Source organism: Falco biarmicus, chromosome 6 (genome assembly GCF_023638135.1).
Source record: "Falco biarmicus isolate bFalBia1 chromosome 6, bFalBia1.pri, whole genome shotgun sequence".
NCBI classification, from domain to species: domain Eukaryota; kingdom Metazoa; phylum Chordata; class Aves; order Falconiformes; family Falconidae; genus Falco; species Falco biarmicus.
In genome coordinates, this window is record NC_079293.1 from 41,854,987 (window position 1) to 41,879,729 (window position 24,743).

The 24,743-nt window shown below is 40.9% G+C and overlaps 1 protein-coding gene across 6 annotated transcripts in view; it reads right to left on the reverse strand.

Moving 5' to 3' along the window:
• The window catches only part of MAP3K4 (mitogen-activated protein kinase kinase kinase 4), a 76,519-nt gene extending 51,989 nt beyond the window's left edge, over nt 1-24,530 (reverse strand). For 3 of the 6 annotated variants that reach the window (XM_056342781.1, XM_056342783.1, XM_056342780.1), the window contains exons 1-3: nt 23,715-24,527; nt 7,456-7,646; nt 483-1,864 (exon numbers count right to left, since the gene is read on the reverse strand). In XM_056342781.1, the coding sequence (XP_056198756.1) occupies nt 483-1,864; nt 7,456-7,646; nt 23,715-23,782 (1,641 nt within the window). In that variant the 5' untranslated portion in view covers nt 23,783-24,527. Of the gene's footprint in view, nt 1-482; nt 1,865-7,455; nt 7,647-23,714 lie in introns of all 6 variants that reach the window. The other 3 variants (XR_008822499.1, XR_008822498.1, XM_056342784.1) reach the window with 3 other exon arrangements.
• Between the last annotated feature and the right edge of the window lie 213 nt (nt 24,531-24,743).

Genomic DNA, 24,743 nt, shown 5'->3' on the forward strand with positions numbered 1-24,743 from the left:
GCATAATGTGCCACCACAGTACTTCATTCATTTACATGAGGAAAACCCCAAAATAATAGTGATGTTTTCATAAAGGGTGTCTTGCAGAAAGATATCCAGTCTTGAAGGCAAGGAAAGGACAATGACCACTTCCATTGCTACTTTTTCTCATGATTCAACTTCTGTGCCTTATTTTCCATTGTAATTTTTCTGACATTGCTTCAGACATTAGAAAATGTAATGAGCAAAGATGTTATCATAAAAATGTCATTTCAAATACAAAGAACAGAGAACTAGCTCGTGCTTCACACAAATTCTAAATCAGGTCAACAACAGATTCATTCCCATGGAAGTAGAGGTAGGCTCTTAATCATAACATACACTATCTTTCAAAAGCCAAAACAACTGTAACTTTCCTAAGATCCCAATTCCTCCCGTTTCAGTCAGAAACAATACAGCAGGGGAGGTACTCCTGTTACCCGTTTACACTAGTAGCAACCTACCTCCAGCTGGTGATCACTCCTTACCAACGCCATTCGGGCCCTTTGCAATGAGCCATGCATTAGCTTGTGCAGTCTTAAAATTAGCTTCCTCAACCCCATTTGCTTCAGTGCTTTATCTACAAATGGCCTGTAAATAGAGGTCAAACAGTGTTGGCTGCAGCTTGCCTCAGCACTGCATTCTGGAATAACCCAAGAGGTGGAGTCATCCTCAGATTCAAGCCTATCAAGCCTCCTTGAAAAATGGTCCTGAAAGTCAAAATTTGGCTTATTAGTAAAATTGTTCTTGATGGCTTGTCTAAGTTCCTCAACATTCTCCTCAGAGATTTGTTCATCACCATCACTCTCCTCTGTGCATGTTCCTGAGGATTCCTTTACTTCTGTTTCCCTATCAACTTCTTCATCCTCTGGGTCATTGTCCTTAGATGGTAAAGGAGAAGGGATTTCAAACACTGGCCAGCCAATGTCAGAAAGATTTTTGATGCCCAAAACAGTTCCCATAATCCTTAGTTTTTGATTTAAGTCTTTTGTAATATTTAACCATAGACAGAGTGCCTGCACTCTGTCCTGGAAGTCCTTCGCAGCATACTTTTCATAGTCCTTTTGAAGAGCCTGCAGAGATGGGTAAAGTGCTTCTATATACTCTAGCTGCTCCATTATCCGCTTTACTTGCTCAAATGAGACCCGCTGCCGATGGAGGTGTTCATGGTAACTTGAGTAATCCAAAGCACTAGTTCCATGTGTTGCTTTGCAAACTCCTTCTCCTGAAGTACCATTGAGACTGGCTCCGTTTTTTACACAGGAGAAGCTTCCATAGTTCACTTTGAAGGTGAGGATTTCATTGATTATATCAGGGATATCTTGACGGGCTGCATAGAGATAGAGGTCTTGGTCATTAATGCTCCGGCCAGCATGCCAAGCTTGCAGCTCTAGCCAGATCAGTTCATTGGATCGGTTCAGCCAGACAGAAGAAGTGTTTTCCTGTCCTCTTTGCTCCCTGTCCTTTTTCTTTGAGACTGAGGTAAGTTTTAACAAAAGCCGCAGGGTTTCAAAGAATTTTAAGCGGTCTGCTGGACAATCAGTCCTAGAAGTCTGGCGTGCAGTTCTGGGTATTGGCATGGGCACAGAGACTGGAAGCTTAGCATTGCTACAGCCAAGGCTGAGGTAAGGCTTATTGAGATCAATGTCTGGAATTGGTTTTTTTGGCAAAGACCCACCAACTGAGTCTAACATAAATGAGCACTGCACGTTTTTCTTGTGATCTCGTTCTGTTGTCCTTAGGGTATCTCGAATCTTTTTCCCTTGCTTATAGCTGTGCTCCTCCACATTCTCGATGGTTTTCCCATTGTCTTTATGCACAGTCTGAGTTGGCACACTCATCTTTTCTGTAAGAAAAAAAAAGGGGGAAAAAAATGTGACTGCAGCAACAAGAAAAAACATCAGTCAATCCAGCTCCAAATCACATTCCTTAGGTCGAGCATCAAACATAAAATATTGTTTAATACCAATAAAAGAAAATAGGCATGGATAGAAGAAAAATACAGTCTTGGAAATTACCATCGGTATAACTAAATCAATAGCAGCACCAGAAGAATTTTTCTTCCTCTTCTATAGAAAGGACCTCAGAGAATTCTCATTATCTTGAGTATGCTGTCTGCTGAGAACTGAATATGATGAAAAGAAAAAGAACAGTTTCCAAGTTCATTTTCCACACATTTGTCAAACAACCTCCCCCCCAAAAAAAAACTCAAAAAGCAACAGAGCGTTATTAAGGTTTCCAAGTCACACAGAACTGAAGAGATGCCATTGCACATGCAATTTCATAAAAACTTGAGCATGTACAAATTCTGAAATTCAGCTTGAATGATCTGATTCTGCCTCCTGGCGGGGCTTGATCTCAGTTCTAGGAACCCCTCTGTAGTCTTAATACACTGCCTTAACACCACAAGCCTACCTCCCCACTCTCCCAACACACACACACACTTGCTTTCTCCCTTACCTGCAGCCCTTCCCCGCCCAGTTGTGAAATCTCCTCTTCCCTCCCTGTTCCTTCCTCAGAAGCAGCTGGCCTTACCACTCTTCCATAGCACTAACAAAAGTGCTTCAACCTAGGCTTTCCAGATCAGGACAGGAGGAACTACTTGGTATTAAAACAGTGATTCTCTCTCTTTTACTTAAGGAATTGGTGGCAGGCCGGAGGGAAGCAGCTGTATATAGACTAGTTGCAGTCCTGGGACCGGCAGTTGGAACACAACAAGCTGCACAGTCACAGGGCCCCTGCTTATTAAAGCACAGAACAGACTTTCAGAACAATGGCTGAATACTTTGTCTTCTTTTCATTGTTCACTGTGACTCTAAGGATTATCTGCTGCACATGGCTCATTCCCCATGCTAGCAGTAGTAATTTCCTTAGAGTCCATGCTCCTCACTATACACTTAATTAATACCAGAAATACCGGTAAGTTTATTTACAAAACAGACCTGCTCAGTGGAAGAATATTATTTCCTTTCTATATACGGAAAATCACGATAGAGAAAGATCCATCACGCCAGCATACTTTTGGGTGCCAATAATGGGAAAAGCTATTGCTCAACATTTCTGACCGTTGAGCACAGCGTTGAACGCTCCCTGACTTCAACTGTACCTTGAATTCTACACAATTTGCAAATCACATCCCAGAATCTCCAGCTTGCTTCTAGGAAAACATGACACAGACAGATTTTAATTCGTGCTGCTTGCCTAGTATCACACAAATTTTCATGACAGAATTATATTATCACAGGATGCATTTCACCGACTTAATTATTAGATGGCCCTTCATTCTTCTGTCGTTCACTACTTATCTTCCAGCATTTGCAACAAAAGAAGGTACAGTCATGTATAAATCTGTTTCTTTCATCATAAAATTAAAAAAAAAAATCTCTACTCATGTAAGACAGCAATTCTCTGTAACAGAACTGGTGTGGTAACATAGCTCAAAGGTTATCAGAAGTATGCACACACCTTGTATTAAGGTTGCAAAGATGTCTGAAACAAAAGTGGAGAGGTATGTGGTCAGAGCACCTTATTTGTTTCCATTACGAACCCTGTTTTCAGCTGTTAATGAGCAATAAGTGAGTTAATAGGGGTGTGTCTTGCCACAATGCCTCCTTCCAATCTAAAAAATACATAATTTAACCCTTGCCATGGTTGTGTAAAAGTGGGACAGGTCACAATGCACACAATGGCACTTAATTATGGAAAAAAATGAAATTATGTTCTGAAGAACATGAGGAAGAAAGAACTAGTCATCACAAAAACTTGTTTCTTGCAAATACAGACTTTATTAATGCCTCTTATTCTACTTTTATTTCAGGTATTCATATACCTTTCTCTGACTAGCTACCAAGTACCATAAGCAGATGACAGAAAAACCTAACTCAAACAGTTTTCCTCCTGGAAATTGAAACCTATCAGTGTTTCTAAGAAACCTGCTACAGAATTCACTGTCATGGATGTTACATTTATCTACCCAAACACTACTGTCAGACAGCAGTACCTCACCCTCACTGGTTACTAACTCATGAGACAGAAGGTCTACTGAACATAACAGCTTGAATCCCACACCACGGCTGGCACTACTGTGAGGAGGCAACAGCCCAAAACACCAGGACAGCCAAGCAGCAGGAAGACACATTCTGCACTGGCAGGAAAAGAGAAGGAAGATGAAGGAGGTTGGCAGAGATGAAACACATACACACATTCCTCCCTGCCTCCCAGACTCTGGGGTAGATTAGAAATGATTCAACATTTAACAGCACTTTGATGATGAAGATTTTGGTGACCTTAATAAATGAAAACTCTGGCACATTTAAAGATCATTTTCTGATTATACACTCTAGATAGGGGTCCTCTAAACCCCTTCAGTTTACATTTTCAACATGTTATTCTCCTTCAATATTAATCTTCAGATTCCCCATCCCACCAAAACACATTAAAAGAAAGGCAAGTTAAAAACAGATTATTAGAAATCCAAAATCTCTTAACACTTGAACATTCATCATTCTTAACAAAGCCCAGGCACAATAATCCACAAAGTGTTTCAAAATCCTCTCATTTTTTCACATAAACAGGTGTCAATGATTCAAATATACTGGACAATTCTGCAACAAATAAATATCAATGTCACAACTGGACCAGCTGCTACTACAAATTTTATTGTAGTTCTGTAATATAGGCTTAAACTAATTCGTAAAACAAGTTCAGCTGCATTAACAAATTTTGAGTTACAATTACCTTTAGTGCTACACAGGGCGGGTAGGTTTCACAACCAAGCAACTGGTTGGTGAGAGGGGGCACGTGGTTGAGTGAGATCTTAAACAGCTCGTAAAAGAAAAAGTGACAAAATGAGCTTGAGGAACTTTATAGGGTTAAGAAAGTGGAGTGGATAGAGGTTCCCTTTCAAGTATCAAGTGGCAGAAGTTTCATACTAGAAAGCAGACAGAGGCACTGTTTTTTTTATAGTTCAAGAAGCTAATACTTCAATAAGCAAGCAAGCACTGCTGGACTGACATTCCATAACCTTCGAGTCAGAAAAAAACAAACAGGAGACATATGTATGTCTTAGCAGCAGCTATGAAATTTAGCTTAGAAAATGTGAATCCCATGGGTTTTGGGCTATAGGAGAAATGATTCAGAAACTATTTTAAAACAGATTATTGTGTCAGTTTATTGATAATAAATGCATGTTCTAAGAAACTTGGTGTGACAGAATCAAACAAATATTGGAGAGGCAAGTAAGCAAGCCCCTAATGCCCACAATTCTTTCAGTTGCCTAAATAAAGATACCTTAAATCTGTGTTAGATGTAAATGAGAAGTAATTTCAAATTTATTTTTTAAACTGGTTACGGCAAACTAACTCCTGAATGAATTCTCTTACTGAAGTAAAACCAATTCAATCTCAGTAACAGTGTATGCATACACATTCAAGGTAAATCAGACGGTAGTCCACTTTGATATCTTTGGTTTTGGGGTAGGGGGTGAGGGAGTGTTGTTGTTTGGGCTTTTTTTGGTGGGCTGTGGTTTGGTTCCTCCCCTCCCCAATGCAGAATAAATTTTCTGAAATTGTACACATAGTCAAAGTTAAATAAAATGAACTATGAACTCTCCAGAAAAGGTATTTTACAAGATACAACACTATCCAACTCATAAAACATTAAAAAAAAAAAAAAAATCAACCCCAAACATATTTTAAGATACATTCACAGCAACCAAGAACAGGCTATTATTATTCCAGAAGCTAGAACCATTCCCCTCACAAGTAGAAAGATGGACCTTGCTCCAAAAACTCAAAATCTATGAGGGAGCTGTTGTTTATCGTTGCTATTTCTTACAATGGTATCAATCCTCAATATGTGCTCAGCACCAAAGGGTTACTATGAAACATTACGCATTCTAGTTCTTTAGTATCACAATTTCTCTGTTTAGAACCTAACATGTCTTTTTTTTTTTAAAGCACAGAAAAAAACCCAAGAAAATCATAGGAAGCAAGGAAAGTTATGTAATAACTACCATATACAGAACTAAGTAAGGTTAATGTTGCATTCGAATAGTTTAACTTAACCAAAAGGCACAATTAAAAACCAGTAAAAGAAGCTTAATAATGGCAATGCCTATACAGCTAACTGGCAAGTATAACAAGAGTTCTCTTCAATTCAGTTCTAGGAAGAAGTCTTTTGGTGAACGGTCTCTTCACAGTGACACCATTCAGAGGTTGTATGAAATGGAAAGGAACCAAAAGCTTTGGAAGACATTTGCATGGGCCCTTCAACTCTATGCAACTGAAGAACAGACTGTATTCCCTTATCCACACTAAACCATTTACCTTCTTCTCTCCTACACCTTACCTTGAAAATGTAATCCTTGCAAGTAAACGCACTCTGTGATAACATTTCCTGTTTCATGTGTAGCAATTTAAAAAAACTGCTTCCAAATTATTAACTGGCAATAGCCAATCTGCCATAACAACTCTGGCAAGTAACCTTGTCTAACATAGTTGTTTAAAAACAAACAAAAACCCCACAAAAAATACCAAAACAAAAACCCCAAACAAACCTAGGTATGTTCTGTATGAAAATACTGAATATACAATCTTAAAAAATGGCTTTTTTGTACCCACAAGCTCAGCAAAACCACCAAAATTGCATCATTTTTTTTTCTTACAAGGTCTGCTTGAAAAGATGTATTTACCGCATTTTTTTACAATTACCTTTTCAACAAGCAACTACCGTATTCTATATATGCTTAAAATTAAAGAAATAAAAACTTAAAAATATTACTTTAACCTAACTATGTTTAATATCAGTTATTGTTACTTAGTAACATTAGGAAAAAACACATATCAAGTACCTTTTGTCTCTTCACAGTTACGACTTTATGATAAAAACATCAACACAAGTAAACGACGGTAACTACACTTTAATTGCTTCAATGACACTAAAGAGTAAATAGTCACTGAAAACTTCATACTTCTATAAAACATACTGCAAAGAGCTTCAGAACATGAAACTGGGGCAGAGAATCAACTACACCATTACTAGAGACCATAGAACTGCAGAAAAAAATCAGAAAATACCTCTGAAGGTCATTTTTTCCAGCCTCCTGCTCAAAGCAAGATGTATTTCAAACCTAGTTTATCCTGCTCACGATCTTATCCAGTCGTGTTTTGGAAACCTCCAAAGATTCAACAACCCAAAAACCTCTCTGGCAAACTGTTCACCGTTTGACCACTCTTGTGTTAAAATTTTTCTTCTAACACCCAAACAATTTTCCCTTGCAGCAACCTCAAACAGCCGCCTCCTGTCCTTTCGCTGCACCTCAGTATCTGGTTCCATCTTCTGCGTATCTCCTCCATCAGGCAATGAAAAGGCTACTACAAAACCTTTATGGTCATTTTAGTTAAAAAAAAAAAAAAAAAAACAAAACACCATACCTACCTTTCAAAGTAGAGCGGCTAGCAGGTCTCCCAACGTTATTTTTCTGATGCTTTGTTGACATACGCTTCATCTGGCGGGGTGTACTAGGAGGGGAAGTTCCATAGAAGGTGTCAGCACTTGCTTCATCTGATAATTCCTCAGGGTCAGATACAGAGATCTTGCAAGTAGCATCTTCTGATTTGCACTCTTTCCTGTAAAGAACAGGTATAAACCATGATGTCAAATACAAAGAATTTTTACTTGCAATTTGTGGTATTTAGAGAGCTAATCCATCAATAAAGCCTGACCAAAGTTAACCTTCTATATTTATCCCAAGTTTTTTCACACCCGTAAGGGCAACCTTCCAATCAAGCAAAGTACAGACAAGATACAACAAGGAGGATGTATAGCCAGAGTGTCACGAAGAGAACACCATGTAAACATACATGTATATGGAATACATTTGTCTCTGAGAAAACTTGTAGCAATCCTAAACTAAGAGGTACATGAAACAAACAAAGGTTCAGATACACAGACACAATACAAGACAGTCAATCTAATTAGTGGCTGAGGACAACAGCAGGTCTTCCCTTCTATCTTCTACCCCCTAACTTGTGCACACCATGAAGACAACTTCTAAATTCACCGAAAAGGCTCTCCACCCTTCACAGAACTTCTCTAGCATAGAAAACCTGAATGTATTTCATGTATTTCCCACTGATTTAAATATTAAGTAAGTTTAACCTCAGAACTTAATTTTGTTACCAAAAAAACTGAACAAAAAAGAACAAGAAAAAAAACCACAAAAACAGAACAGGGTCTCCATAGCAACTTTTTAATTAGTCTTGATTACTTTGGCACTTTGGAAAAAATACTGGTAGTACTTAAAAATAAGTCAGAGTTCATGCAAACACAAAATTAAAATAATGCATATATGTTCTTCCAACCCCAAATCCAGATGGTCAGCTTAATCACGCTCTATCACTGAATTCAACAGAAAGCATGTATCTTTGCAGGATTAGTACAGAGACCCAGCACAATAGCTTTCCAAACCCAAGTAGAACCTTTCATCGCTATCACATCTAGTAGTATCAGCATATATTGCAGAGTAGCATTACATACAGTATTACAAAACAGTTTGTTATTTTTAAAATGCTGACTTGTCTTTGTAATTTTCCAAGACTATTTTGATTTAAATTGTTCAAAGATAAAACCACAGAGTAACATTTTTTTTTCCTTCAGTAAGGAATAGGCCTTTAAAAAACAAACAAACAAAACAACCAACCAACCACACAACAAAAGAACAACTGCACAGTATCACATCATTAACCCTAGCAATGGCACAGTTCCATTGCAGAACAAGACGATCAAAGACCAGACTGCTATGATTTCAGTCTCCCCTTCCGCCCAGCCAAAAACTCCTATACCTTCCCTTTGAGTCAGTTCTGGCACTCGTACAATTGCCCACTAAGCCAATGACAGGAGCTGATGTATCTGTAAACTTGCACGGCAAAAAAAAAAAAAATAGCCATCCGTTTTCATATGTAAACTCTGGGCAAGCTCAAAGACAACTTCCAGTGCCAGCTTCCTCTCAGAAGAGGAGGTCAGATGTAAAACAACCACGATGGGGGGGGCGTGGCATACATGCACACTTATATTAGAACTTGCTTTAAAAATAAAATATGACAAATACAATAAATGACTATCACGTCAGATAACCTTTCCTTCCTCTGGGACACTTGCTGTCCCACCAAATAAGATTATGTCAGTAGAGTGGCAGTTGGGCACAATACCATTAATAGCTGGATCTCCTCTGCACGACCAAGTGACACAAAGCAACGAAATTACTCTCAGGCTGTGAACAGCCGAACTTCAGCACATTTTATGCTGCTCACTGACATATTAGAAAGTTTCAAACTCATAAACGGAAACAAACTATTTTAAGATAATCTGTGAACTGTAACATCACCCCCACCAATAACATATAATTTGAATTCTTCACCATTTTAAAAAAGCCCTACAAAATAATGACAATCCCCTGGCCAGTTTAGGCTTCAGGGGAAAGTAAATGGCAGCAGGACAGGATTTTAACCTTTCCCTGCTGTCCCTTTATACTCATCTGATGTCTACCTACCCAGCGTAAATAGAGAAGGGGGGAAAGGGGAGGAGGAGGAGGCAAGGACTCCAAGGCCAAAACAAGTCCCCAGCTGATTGAATCCCATTGGTATGCTGAAGCTCAAAGTGACACCAAGACCTCTGCCTTCCCCCAGAATATGGGACCCATTATCCCAGCACAACCCTCTCATCACCACCGTTCCCCACCAGTGCCATACATGGGACTCTCTTGCTTTAACACACATCTGGGAGGAAAACATGCACCACTAGCTCTGAAGGGGAGGAACCACGCAGTTTGTCTCCATCCCCGCACATATTTTACTTCTGATGCTGGCATGCAAATAACACCGTCTTGACTCTAATAAAAGACACCGAGGCAAAGAAACATTTGACCTGTATCAGACAGCACAAGACTAGCATCAGTACCTGGTCAGCTCAATTTCAATTTCACTTGAATCACAAATGACATTTTACTTGGTACTATTTTTGAGGCAGATGAGGAATGTTACTCATGCTCTGGTGGAGCAAGTCTGCAGGAAGAAATATGCCAGAATATTCCCAGCCAAAAGAACAGCAGTAAGGCTAACAAAAAAAAAAAAAAAAAAAAAAAGTTATCAGATAGTGTACTTTTTCTTTGCCTTTAGCTATAAACAGAAATAAATACCTTAACATGCAGAACAGTTATGTGCTCTACAAAGCCATGGAAACATTTAGTGTGTGGAATTACTCTTCGCATATTACAGCTTTGAGAAGCAAGTTCACCAGCTACTGTAGATAAACTTTAGAGGTTACCTAAGAAAAATGACAGAGGTGGTACCACAGCACCACTCGTAGTTTAAGGAGAGCCCTACACTGCATCTAGCCATAAGGACAACCACACAGAACCACCAACGTATTCAGTCCAGTTTCCTTGCCTTGGGAAATCATGCTGTCTGCATGTCTTCCAGAAATCCGACTTAATTAACCTCTATTGGCCAAATATAATAGTCTTAATTTTTTTCCTACAGATCTTGTGAAAATTGGTGGATGAGTAACAGAAAAGGATCTTGTAAATGCTGAACTGGGAAAGGGGAACTCAGGTTTCCATCTTTTTGGACATCAGAAAATTTTTATTCCTGAGAACTCTTGCAAAGAGCCCTACTGCAGAAAACACTTCAGGCAGAGCACAACCCCCGATTCTGCCAAAGACAAATCAACCACAGGAGACTAACCCACATGAAACAGAAGTCACTAGTTCCAGTGCTTATGGAACTATTTATTTTTTCAGTGATCTCACTGGCCTGGCAAGGGACAGGGTGGGGTGCTGATGCTCCTGCGGGGCCTGGCAGAGCAGAATCTGTGGCACTTGCATCAGGTCTCAGTGCCAAGGCAGCTTTAAACTAGGACAAGTTACCTCATTATAAAAGACCAGTGAAAACGCTGCTTTCCTTCTGTTCTTAAGTGAGTAACCTTTTCTAAGAGTGAAACGATCAAACCTCTTCACCAGGCTGAATGAACTCTCTTTAAAGACCATGAGCTGGTTCTTTACTTAACAGTCACTACCTTGTTTGGTTCTTGCTATATGTCTGATGAGAGGGCATGAAGTCATCGAGTATTCAAAACACCCTCCGATCTCACCCAAATTACACACAGATCTATACAGTGGGATCCAGTTTGACTGACTTAACATTCAGACATTTTTTTAATGGGTAATCTAGTAAGCTGTTCTTTAGTTTGTTAAAAACCACAGTAGATTTATCACAAATCATGCAGCACTAGCAGTCAGATCACAAGAGAGCAATCATGCTCTACAGAACCACTCTTGTTAGCAGCTGATGAGATGATCTAACTGGAGCTGGCTGGGCTGCTTAAAGGGTGGAAGGCACAGGTTACAACTCAAGTTTAAAAATTCAGTGTGATCGGTTTAGGGTTGGTATGCGAAGATTCTATCTCAACTCAGAGCTCAAATCAATGCCAGGGAACACAAAGATTCAGTTTCACCAGAGAAAGCCTTACTGTACAACAATGCACTAAATATATAGGGTCTACAGCAAAGCAACTACATCAGTTTAGTCATGCTGGTATCGATTTTTCTCATCCAGACCACACCAGGCATATATGACCATCAGCAAGAAACCCTCAGGTATTAAAACCAGCTATAATTTTAACAGGTTACTGACACAGCATTTGTAATGTTCCTGTGCTCTTTTCTGAACTAGCCAAAGACCAATTAAATCTGCAAACCTATAAAATGCAGTGCTGGCAAACCTAATTCAGATTACAGTATTTGTTATTAGACAGAATTATTGGTTCCTAAATACTGTTGCAACCAGAGCTGGGAAACATTATGAAAAACTAATTTCTTCTTTGCCACCAGGAACTGCAGGTTTTGGCCCCACACAGCCAGTGAAAACTATCTTAACCTGGCATACACCCCAAAAAGTAAAAGCTCCAAGTGTGTGTGACAACTGAAGTTACTATTTGCCAACTTTAACACCAATGCTTATGAGGAAAACTGAAAGTGCACAGTTTTCACATCAGTCCATTTACAGGCTGCTCCCAGTCTTAATTTTAATAAGCAAAATGCTTCTCATCAGTTTTAGCCCAGGACTATAAAGAGACTGTAGGCAGGATGCATAAATCAGGAACACTCAGAAAGTTGCAAGAGCAGTATGGTAAAAAAACAAAAAAAACAAAAAAACCACAAAACACCACCACCACCAAACAAAACACCTTGACAGCTCTGAAATGCAACAAAATGAAAATAATAAAGAACGTTTCCAACAAGTAACTACTGTATGTTATGCCAAGGTGCATTCAAACTAGAATCTGAAAAGCCATAGATGACAACAGGATTATTTTTTTTTTCTTTTAACTAAGTCAAAGTGTATCCACAACTCCAGCTCAGTCATGAAAACTGAGATAAGTCTTCAAGATCTTCAAAGGCCTGCAATCAGGAGAAAGGGAAAACTGAGGTATGAAATTTGGAGCAGCAGGACAGGGACCACAAAGTCTGGTAACCACTGCTGTTGATAAAGGCCATGAGACTTTGGAAAAATAGTTTGTTATCATTAAAAATAAATCAACAAATGAAAAAACCACTGAAGATGATCACATGAGGACATGTTAAAATTACATAGGCTAAAGTCACACTAAAGGGTATGATTTTTAACCAGTATAAGCATTTTGCACTCTGCTGAAGAATTATTCAAACTTTCAAAGTTTGTAACAATCAATAATAAGAGGTCATGCTAAAAACTGTGACAGCTATATGGGGGAAACTTTTTTAATCTTCCCTTTTTATCAGCTACCATTGATCCTCATAAGCAGGAGTTCAAATGTATTAGGCATTTAGGCAATTAACTCAGGTTCAGCCACTGCTTACCATCCCACACACAGCTTAAAAACTTGCTGGGAATCAGAGCAGTAGAGGTCAACATTGGACTACAAGCACGTAGCCATAAATTTGAATGAGGCATTACAATGCAGTAGGCAGGATAATCGCCCACCACAACAGTTACTGAGCTGTGCGTTCCACAGGCTGCTGCTATGAACAGCTTCCTCCCATTTCAAAGACATTTCACCATTCACACATCAGTAAGGCTCTTTCTCAACCTTCCTATAGCACCTGGCCACTTCCACAGAGAACTGCAAGATCTGTGCAAGGTCCACCACCAAATTATCAACTACTAGTTCTTGATGCTCAGTGATTTTGTTTTAAAAGCAAAGCATCTATTTTTCAAATATATGCTCCTTAACAGGGATTCAGCTGGACAATGAAAGTATGTAAGAAGACAAACTTTCATTAACCTATTCTTAGTAATATACACTGCCAATTAGCTACGGCAGCAGAAAACACAGGCACTACACACTGCCAATCAATTATTTTTTAAGCTAAAGGTAGCTCTCCCTAAATGTAGTTGCAACTATTCTATTTCAAAGATAAACAATGCTCAAAAGTAATTGCAAATTGTCAACATCCCACAGCTGCTGGTAATGTAAAGAGCAAACAGGATTATTAGGTAACCACCTCTGCATCTGTTAAAACTGAAAAACAAAACAGCATCCAGTGAGAGCTGCGAAACACCACACACAACACAACTCTGGAGTCAGCAACTCTAATTTCTGTGGAGCAGTACGGGGTTTCATTTTATCTGCATAGCACAAGAGAATGTAATGGTACTCCTGGACCAACAGCACAAGGAAGGAACTTCATTAATCAACCAGTAGCACTTGGGAAACTAAGACTGAGGATTAGACAACCTAATCAGCAAAACAAATTAAGATGAAATGACCTTACGTTCTGCTCAAGTGCAGGACTGCTATCTGCTGTAAACTCCTAGTGCTACACTCCAACATTATGAAAGCATCACACAGTCCTATTTTAATCCTTTTAAAAATTCTCTGCACTGATGGAAGCTATAAGCTTAAATAAATGGACTTGGTTGTGAAAAGCTCCTGAACTGAAAGCAGAGGACTATAAACCCCATTTTGCATACAGTGTTCTCTTAAAGACCTGCTGCATTTCTGAATACTGAAAGTAAGTGCTTGCAGCCATTGCATTTGAAGCAGTTACTACAAATTACTGTAAGGGGAGCAAAAGAAACAGTAATAAAAAACCTTGAAGGAAGAACTGTAAGCACAATTCCAAGGAAGCCTTCAGTAAAAAGCAAGGAAAAAAATCTTGGGTATTTTTTCATTATTTTACTTTTTCTTACAGACCAGCAGGAATTTGCTCAGTTTGTACAAGTAAAACTTATTTTTTGCTAAATACATCCTGTGTAAATCTAGCACATTGCTGGTGGGTGGTGGGGGATGGGGAATAGCCTGGTTAGCAAGATACAAAAATTCTGTGACTAGCATGGACATTTAAATGGTGTACGTTGCATATTTCTATAATGACTGTATCTCCAGAGACTATAAAAAAAACCCATACTGTTCACATTAAAACCTAATACTGACATACAGTAATGAAGATCCTTGACTTCGCATTCACACTTGAATCTCATATGCCTGAGCTCAGCATTTCTGAGCAGTTAACGTTAAATCTTGCTCACCAATAACTTGTGATTGCTGCCAATATATTAAAGGACTTACTGTTACAAACTTTGTAACATGCTTAATAAGATTTTTAACAGTTTTAACATTTTAAGTAGAATTAAATGCAAATTGAAACTAAGGACATGTCTGACTCTTTCATTTGCTATCCTTAGGATAATTTGGGTAAGCTATAGGAAAGCACCAAGTTTTACTTTTTTTTTTAAATCAGAAACACTATCATGAAGATAAATTGCAGATACAGTCCTTCTTAAAGTTCTTCTAGTAAAAAAAATTTTTAAGAACAGAAAAGTCTTCAAACTATGAAGGGTGAATGCAATTAGACTTGTAAAAAGCACTGCATCTCTATTAAAGCCTGGATCAGCCTCCTGAGGAAAAAAAAAAAAAAAACAAAACAAAAAAACAAAACCCAATTTTATTACTTTTGGAAGATATCACTGCTTGGCAATGAATACTCCTTTCAATTCCTTACCCAGAACCATGGGTATCTGTTACCTGTTGCCATCCCAAATTTTAGAGAGGGCAAGAGCACACAGATCCATACCACATCCCACCAGCAGAATGAAAATCACTGAAAGCAACTTAGATCTCAAGGGGAGAACAGCAACAAGAGCTTTGGTGTTACAAGTTTCCAGCTCACAAGGATCTCACAGACATTACTTAACTGTAGAAAAAAGGCATCTGAATAACCTGACAATAAAGTCTGGCAGAAAAACACCTAACAGCAATCTCACAGTGGAAAAGGGGAACTTCAGCGTATCATCTCTTCTGGCAAGCAGGCTGTACAAAAAAATGACAGAGAGGAAACACAAAATAAAAACACTTATTCTCTAAAGCACCTGTTGCCATTGCAACAATTCCTCCAATTGGTAAGTAAAACGCAAGATTGCTAACTACTTTAATTTCTCAGGACCTGTTTTTCAACCACACTTCTCTAACCCCATTTGCATATCCCTATGATCACCCTTACATCTGCACTATTCTTCCAGTCAACAGGAGGTGGCTAATCCTATCTAGCTAAATGCAACCATTTCCCATCTCTTCTGAAAGCTAAAACATAAATATTCATGAGGGTCACATTCAACCTTTCATCGATTTCTTTAACCATAAAAACAGATATTATGTAAGGCACACCAGTGTCAAGACTAAAATGAATGGGAAAAAACAAACTTGAAACTTATCTAAAAATCAGAAGAAAGTCTGAAAGAGATAGAGATGCTAAAGGTAATGCCTGGAAGTAATCTGAGGAACTAAAAAAACATTTTGTCATTGTTGTCATCTTAAAACAACATCCTAAGACAAGAATTTAGGGCTTTTCTGTATTCATTGAGGATTTCAAAATAACATTTTAAAGAAGAAACAGTATTAGCATAACAGTTTTAGTTTTAAGAAATACGTGAACTCAAATTCAGCCATACATAGCTATATTCTTCCTCCCAGAGGGGGAAGGCAGGATATGTGATCAGTTGTCTCTGTAGTCTTGAAATGAACAAGCAGCACACTGCGGAAAAGGTGGCACTTGGGCAGTGGGAGGAGAATTTACTTGTAACAGAGACGGTAATTTTACTATTTACTGCTGATGCGAACTGAAAAAAAGCACTTGCACCTTTCATCAACTAAGTCTGTAGATGCAAATTTACAGAATCTAAGTTTTCTTTAGAACAGCTTATAGCAGAGAAGCTTGTAAGAGCACAAAACCCATAAAGTAATATTTTAAAAAAACTTTTTAAATCAAGTATGAAATGTAGTGAAGCTTATTAACACAACTTTCTACAGGGATTAAGTGAAGAATTACCAAGACTATAGTGACAGTAAACTGGCACAAAAAGGGGAACCTGTTCCAGTGCACCTTTTGTCTCCCAGGTTGCACATCCCTGCCCCCTCTGCACAGAAATCAACAATCATGTGAACTCAAGTCACCAATTTGACCGGGGAGCAACCACACAGATTTTTTTGTTGCATTGGATCAATAAACTGAAGCAAAAACTCCATAGGACAGCTAGATCCAGAAAAAATACAGTGGAGCAGCTCGGCTTCCTCTTGGGGAGAGAGACCAGGAGGATAAAAGTAACATGCTGTTCCAACACATTGAGTGTAATGGGAAATCATGCCCTCAGTCGCTCTCTTCTGGCTGCAGCTGAAGCATTTTACAAGGTGACTGTCCTTTTCTGCTTTCCACCCACAGTTTGCCAGAAGTTACCATCCCTCAAGATGCACAGGTATAACAAAGTACCAACCCTGGCTGTTCACCCGTGCTGCCAAAACTATCCGGCTTAGCTGGACTGTCTTCGTTAGCAGGACTTTTTCCCACTTCAACCACTTTAATTTTGATTATGCAACCAAATGTATTTAATATTACACTATTCGTATGGCAAATATTCCTAGTTGTGGGGAGGGGCGGAGACATAGGGATGTTAGGAGATGAGAACAGTAATTTCTAGTCTGGGTCAGCTGCAAAACTAATGTGATTTTTTACTTGCAGCAATGATAAAAGCAAAACACTTGGGCAGGAGGATGCTTAAGGTAATACCTGTATCACTACTAAGAACTGATTTCATTACATACTTCCAGCAGCTTTTTTATAAATAAACCTATGCACAAGGGTTAGTCAACATAGCAATAATTACAGAAACACTGAAACTTCACTAGTAAATAGTCAGAATGTAATAGTAGCCATGTAATAGCCATGCTTTGCCTCTATTTATGCTTTGTCTATCTTTGAAGACAAACATGTAGCATGGCTGCACAAATGCAAACACCCAATGCCGCTACGAAGCCCTGACCTATATCTTGCCACCTGCTTCCAAACTATGGGTTTGCGCTACAACAGCCCTGCTAACAGTTAAGCAGTCCCCAGACCAGCTAAGGCCTGAGAGAAGTACAAAGCAAGTATTTCTGCTGCAAGATCAACATTGGTTTGTAGCAAGATTTCACTGTGCTGGAATCACCATTTCTGCAGAAATCTACAAGCAAAAAAGATAATTATTGGGGAAAGGACTAACATAAAGCTTAGAGCTAAACAGTTAATCTGTAATTGATTCCCAGTTACATCTTTTCACCCCTGGTAACTCTCAATTAAGCTGTTTAATTAGAACAGAAGGACCCAGTAAGTGTGAACATACTTCATTACTACAGTAGACCTCAAGCACATGCCTGACTAGCCAGTTCCCCCCATTACAAAGTTCCTTACAGCACTACTGTACTGATTAGCAACATTTATTTTAAGAGACAAATTCAAACAAAATCTTCTGCTTCTCACAATCTGGAAGCTACCACTGTCAGTTCTGTAAATTACTAATACTTGTGGCACTTTTCCCAAAAATTCTTCTATATTCTTGGGCAGAAGCTTCTAAGTGCTTGATTATTATGACAAGAAGACATAGTCACAGAAAAATGTAACAAAGGCTATTGAAACAGCAGACAGGTGTTGAAGTACCTCTTAACTGACTGAAAATATAGTGAACTTCAGTAAGACAGAAATTGTCAATGACTTAAAAATAAAGCAAAATGCAAATTATTACTCATATTTCTCATTGCAAGCAGAGATAAGAGCTATTGTGACCTATTTAAATGATCTACAGAAGTATTTTTTCTTCTGCAAGTTACAGCAACTAGACATTAGTATAAAAAAATAAAATAGAGCTCTTGTAACAGTTTTGGCAGTTCTTCATGTTCTCATCTCAGAAAAAAATAATCAGAACTTCCTGTTCTTTTTTACTAGTAAATCTGGAAACAGAGAAAGTTAACTATTTTTTCCATCTTGGATTATTATAAATTTTCATGCAAATCTGATTATGACATAACAGCATTTGGAGATTATGCATGTACATTCATCTCTGAGCTTTTTTTTTTACCCCACTCACAAACAGATTATTTTATTAAAACTACGCCTTATGTTATTTCAGCAAGAAAGAACAACAGATATATTTAATTCTGACATTGCTCTATAACGTGTAAAAAAGTGTCAAAATTGTTGATGGGTTTTTCAGGTTTACACATCCACATTTAAGCCTACCAGGTGAGGCTGCAAACGGATCAAAGGTTAGAACTTTACAAACAGGAGCTAACGGAGCTTCACCCAGCCCAGCTAGTATCCAGCTCTCTTCAATGCCTCAGAACTACTAATGTCAAAATATCAAATGATTTCAGTCACCGTGCTTCTCCTTAGTGCTACTTTTTCAACCTCAACTACATTCTAACTCATCTTTGGGGAAAAAATAAATTTCCAAGAACAGCACCTTTTTCTTTTTCTTTTCTTTTTTTAAATGAGAAGCTCTGAAATATGTTTTCATCGTTAAAGTAAAGATGGTTGAGCATTACACAGCACAGTATAAACCCAAAGGGTAAGTGCTGCAGTTCTTGGCACCTACACAAATCAGATCCCAAGGTCTCAAGCTACACATCCAAAAAATAAAGTATATTCAACTATAAACCACTTACGAAAAATCTAAACTAACAAATCTGGACAGATTTTCAGGAAAATTTAAGCCACACCAGGAAAAGTTACATACTACTGGGAAAAGAGCTACTATGACAGAAAGCATTAGGCTGCCAGGCTCAACTATAAATATATCATAGCAATGACAAATTGGGAAAGACACAGGACTAGGACAGAAGATAACAAGATCTGTAACAGTCATTCTTTCCCCTCTCTCCCATGCACAAACTCGTAGTTCTATTCCTAGACAAGAAAAAGCTACAAACTGATTTTGATTCCAAAGTTTCAGTTCACCTTTTAGATTAAGTCAAATTCTACAAGAAATCTGAAGGTGAAGCATTAAAAGTTAAACATGTTTTTAGCGAAAGCTGGTGCCTAAGCACTGGATGCTGGACTACTAGTCCACAACCTTTGGAAAATCCAGGCAATGCAATGGAGCTGCAGTACTCTGCCCTACTTGGAGCATCCCAAATGCTCAATGGACATGCCCAAGGAAAGTTCTACAGTGCAGCCGAGAAGCAACAGAGGCATATGTAACTGTGGCCTTGGTATCATTTACTAGATGCATGTTTCATAGCTAAAATGGTAAAAACTTACAAATACTGCTCTCAGAGGAGCCATCAGCAAGTAACCAGCAGCACACATAAGCCAAGGGCAGACTTAATCATAAATGTATACCACATTACAAACCAGCACACCACAGTCAATACCCTCAGATGCTAGCAGGACACAGAAGGAACGGAACAAATTTCTTCCTTCTGTCCCGTGACAGCAGGAAATATTCACCAGGACAATAAAACTAGAGCCCATCTTGTCTGGATCCAGAATAAACCTGATCAAGGTTCATGGCAAGCTGAAATGATTTTACATACATGGTTCTTGGATTGGACATGACCGAACATTTGACAACACTCAAACTCGGGTATTAAGAGCAAACATTCCGGCTTGCCTTTATGTTTACCAGTTGGCCAAGGATGAGCATGGGAATCATCAGCTCTTTAGATGAATGAACTCCGAAGTTGTTGGTTGGTTTTTTTTAATTCAAAAATTATTTAGTTAATAGATTACAGGCTAAACATAGCATCAATGCTGTTAACACTTGAGAGCAGAAGAAAACTTTCGGCAAGTAACAGCCCTGCAAACAGAAATAGCATATACAACAGCAAATCCAACCACATAGCTTAAGTAGTAAGAGCTAAGATACCTGTATCTTCCCATGTTGACAGAGGTCAGCATACCACTGGACTAGCAGTGGGTAGTATAAAAACTTGTCTTCTAAATCTATTTTAGATGCAGTTTAAAAAGAATGGTTTGTATATAATCTAAGAAATCTGGTTGTCATGGAAGCCAAATCTTTATAAGCCTCTAAAAATCCCAATTTGCTCCCCTGAATAAAAATTACTGCACATGCCTTATTCTTTGCTTTAAATTCAGTAGATCTGTTTTTCACCACAGCACGGTTTGCATTCCACAAGGGCCAATATCACTAGCTTACATAATAGTAAAACCAACCTTGACACAGACAGCCCTAATTAACAGACATAAAAACATCTCAAGCAGCCACACAACGCAGACTAATCCTTGATGCTACAAATGCCAAAGACATCTCAACTAGCACTTTGTGTATGTTTGTGTGTAGGTGGAGCAATCAGTCATTCATCCCAATCTTGCACATGTAAACAAGAAAATGCAATACATGAAGATCAGAGATTACATCTTACCTCATTTAAATGCATGGGGGGGAAAAAAAAAGAGTAACAAAAAAAAAGGATGGTAAAGCTCTATAAACTTAAATACTTTTTCCCACTGAAGCTATAATCCTCAGTTAATAAAATAATTTCAAATTCTTTCACTGCTGGTACACTGTCAGTCATACAGATAATTTGGCAAACAGAAAAATAGGTTGAGCACAATTCATAGCATGACCTCAGGCTTCCCCCAAACAACAGATGCTGTAGACTGGCAGCCCAATTCATTGTCATCACATAGCCAACAAATCTGATAAGACAGACCACTGAAAAATCTCCCAGCACCAAGGAAGCCTCCACAGTATACACAATTCTGTCCTGCTTTACTCACAGCCTTCCTTCACCCCTATGTTGGATGTATGCCAGGAGAAAAGAGGGCTACAAGCAATCAAGGCACAAGTTAAGAATAGCCCTACGGCTCTTCATGCCTTCACAGTGCCACCAAAATTGGCATCCCAACAAAGAACATGCTTAAGGCCTCATTTTCCTCTATAGTGGATTTTGTGTCAGAAAATTCCTGGGAAACCCTAAAATTGGGTTCAAAAAATTTAAAGCCTATAGGCCATAACCAAGAAGCACCAAACCTACCTGTTTCAACCAGTGTTCTAAACTATCTAAGTGGAAACATCTTATCTTGAAAACTGTTTGCTTTGTTACAAGTAGCGATACTTCAACCTGAATTCTTCCCAAAACTTTTCAGCAGTATCTTTTCATTTATGCATAACCACTGCAGGCTGTCCAATGTCCAAGTGCAATGCTGCCTCAGAATCAACATCTGCTCATAGGTTGCCCAAGTATTTTTCACTTTGGAACTGCCTCTCCTCTCTCCCCACCCCAAAGGGTGTGTTTCAAAAAAGAAAGGAAGACCCGGAAAAAACAGTTTGTAGATGTATTGCTAATCAGAATGACTGAGTACTTCTCCAGCAGAATTAAACTGAAAGAGAATGCATTATACCAAAGCACTTTAGTGCCAGCCAGAAGAACTCTTTAGCACAAGAACACACATTCTACAAACAGGATTAAAAGCTACTTGCCACCAAATGGATTTCAATTTCCCAAGCCTGCACACAGTCCCACTGATTTCAACAAGATTCTGACCTCACAGCCACAAGACTGAACACCTAAAGACAACTCCAACATTTAAATCAACTTTGATCATATTTGAAAAATATTCAGATACTTTATTCCTGTATTACATTCAGGAAAAAAAAAAAAAGCAAGTAATGCATAAAGCCAGAGAAGCAGTTCTGTTCTAAAGCAGATGTGAAGTTGGTACACGAAGTACACACAGAAGTGAATCACTGTGGAGTACCCTGCACAAATTAAGGCTACCTAATTGTTTTGAGACATCTCCTTCCCACCCACCAGCTCACTCTAAAATAACTAATTCAATTTTCATTTGCTGGGTGAAGTTGCCACCACACTATCCACACCCACATCCGACTCATAAACTGTCTTTTAATAAGCAGAATCCAGCAGAGGTCAGAAATGGCCCTAGACAGGAAATGCCTGGGTGTTTTCCATTCATGCACTGCAGATTACTCTTCTACATGAAGACAGCCCAGGTCTAGGGTCATGCTGTTGTACAAACTTCGTTTTCTGCTTAACCTGCACTATCACTCTTTGAAGATACTGTAAAAAGTAACTTGAAAGCTTACGAATTCAGTTGCCCTACTGGCATATGTATTTCATAATATTTCTGTTAAATCTAATTAACTGTTATATACCTTCTGGTTTTGGCAGTCTCATGACATAAGAAAAACAAATCATTAAAATACGCTAATGAAAACTCCAACCAGATACTGTTCAACTCCATAGCTGTGATCCAAACCGGAGTGCATTCCCTGTTGATACATCAGTACGAAACAGTAGCTTGCAATATCCAAGAATGATCTCGGGAACACGACAGCACCAAGGTTTTTTGCACAGCACACCTGGAATACAACACGCCTGACTATTGCCTTCCAGTACTAATTGATCACACGAGCATTTTAAAACACGTTTCCCGAATGCCTCCTAGTGACAAGTGAAGCGCATCAACAGGATGTTATTTTAAAAGGAGAAATAATTGCCAGGGAATTAATAACTTGGACTTATGCAACACTTCTACAGCCAGTTGGAAACACTAAACGATGAAGTAATTTGCATCCCCATCTCTCAGCAGGGCACACATGGAGACTTGCAAAAAGCCAATCTGCAGGTCAGCACATTCAGGAGGTAACAGCAGTCACAAAAAGCTTGAGGCATCATAACGTTAGCCCTCTTTGTGGAAGACTTTTTTTAAAAAAATACCTGTTATCTTCTGACAAATACCGATTGCAACGTTGCCAGGAGCGATACTCCAAGATCCTGCTGTTTTATCGGCGCCTCAGAGAGAACCTAGCTACCCGGCTTTAACCACGGCTGCTATACACACGGGACAGCCTCCTGGAAGGCAGTGTTTTTATCTCTGCAGTTCACAAGTCAGCGAGCATAGGTCACACCCCGCCAGCCGCGCAGGGGGCTCCGACAGTCGCTCCGGCCACCGGCACCGGCTGCCCCCGAGAGCCGCCCCCGGGAGCGCCCCAGCGACACCCCCGCTCCTGCCGCTCTCCGCGAGGGGAAGGAAACCATCTGGGTTTAATTGCAAAGTGCCCACAAAACATTGCCTTACCCACCGCAGCCACTAGAGATTTCTTATCGAAGCACTTTCTCACTCCGTGGGCGCGTTACAGAAGCGCTGAAGCGGCAGCCGGTGCTTCCGCAGCGCAACGGGCCGAGGGGCGGCCAGGCCACAACCCCCCAGCGCTGCGCTCCCGACGCCGTGCCCCGGCGGGGCGAGCTGCGCCCCAGCAGCGCAGCGGGGCGGCTGGCACGTACCCGGCCCGGCCCCGCTCCCAGCCCGGCGGGCGGGCCGCCGCTCCCCGCACGCAGCTCCGTGTTCGGCAGCGCGCCGTACTGACCTCCCCGGCGGCGGCGGCGGCTCCTCCATGGCGGCGGCGGCAGAGACCAGCGCGGCGACGTCTCTCATGCGTGCACCGAGGCCGGCATGGCGACGGGTCCCAGTGCGCGGCCCGGCCTGGCCCGCTGCAGCGCCGGGGGTGTAGCGAGGAGCAGGGGAGAGCTGGCGGGGGGTGGGGGGTCTCTACCCAGCTGCAGGAGCCCGGCCGCGCAGAGCCGCCCGCGCGGCCGCCATCTTGGGAACAGCCTCGGCGGGCCGAGGCGCCGGGAGCATCACTACGGCGTGCGAGGAGGGACCGGCCGGGCCAGAGGCGCTCGCTCCGCCGCCGCCGGGCGGGGAGAGGCACGGGGCGGGGGCGGCCGCTGCCCGCTGCCCCCGCCGGGGGGGTGCCTGCCCCTCACGCCGTCGGCGGGGCCGGGACCGTGCGGGCTGGCAGGCAGCGGCGTTCCGCGCTCGGGAGGCCGGGGGTCCCCCGCCGCTCCCGGGAGGGGCCGCGTGTGCTCCGGCGCCGGGCGGCCCTGGAGGCGCGGCGGGAGCTGCCGCTCCGCCAGCTGGCGCCTGGCTGCCGCCCCGCCGCGGCAGAGCTGCTGCCGTTACCGGGTGCCGCTCGCTACGGGCGCCGCCGGCTCAAAACTTGCACGTTGCCACCCCGCTAGCAGCCAGGGATGGAATTAAACACCGAATTGCCGGGAGGGTGGCGGTTTAGCTCGGCGGGTACCAGCGCCCCGCAGCCCCCTGGAGCGGCAGCCAGCGCGTCCGGAGGCGGCAGCGCCTGGTCCCCCGGGGGGCACGGGGCAGCGGTGAGGGGCGCTCACGGCTCTGCGGGCACGGGGCGGGGGGGGAACAGCGTCATCTGTGGTGCTGCTTACAGACCAACGTGTTTCGTTTGATAAGCCTCGTCTTTCTAATGCCTCCCGCAGCACTGGTTATCAGGCACTGGTTATTACCCATTTGGAAATACAGGGGGGAAAAATGTAATTTCCCGAACTACAGCTTGGCTGGAATGCCAGCGATAACGCCCTGCAAAGGC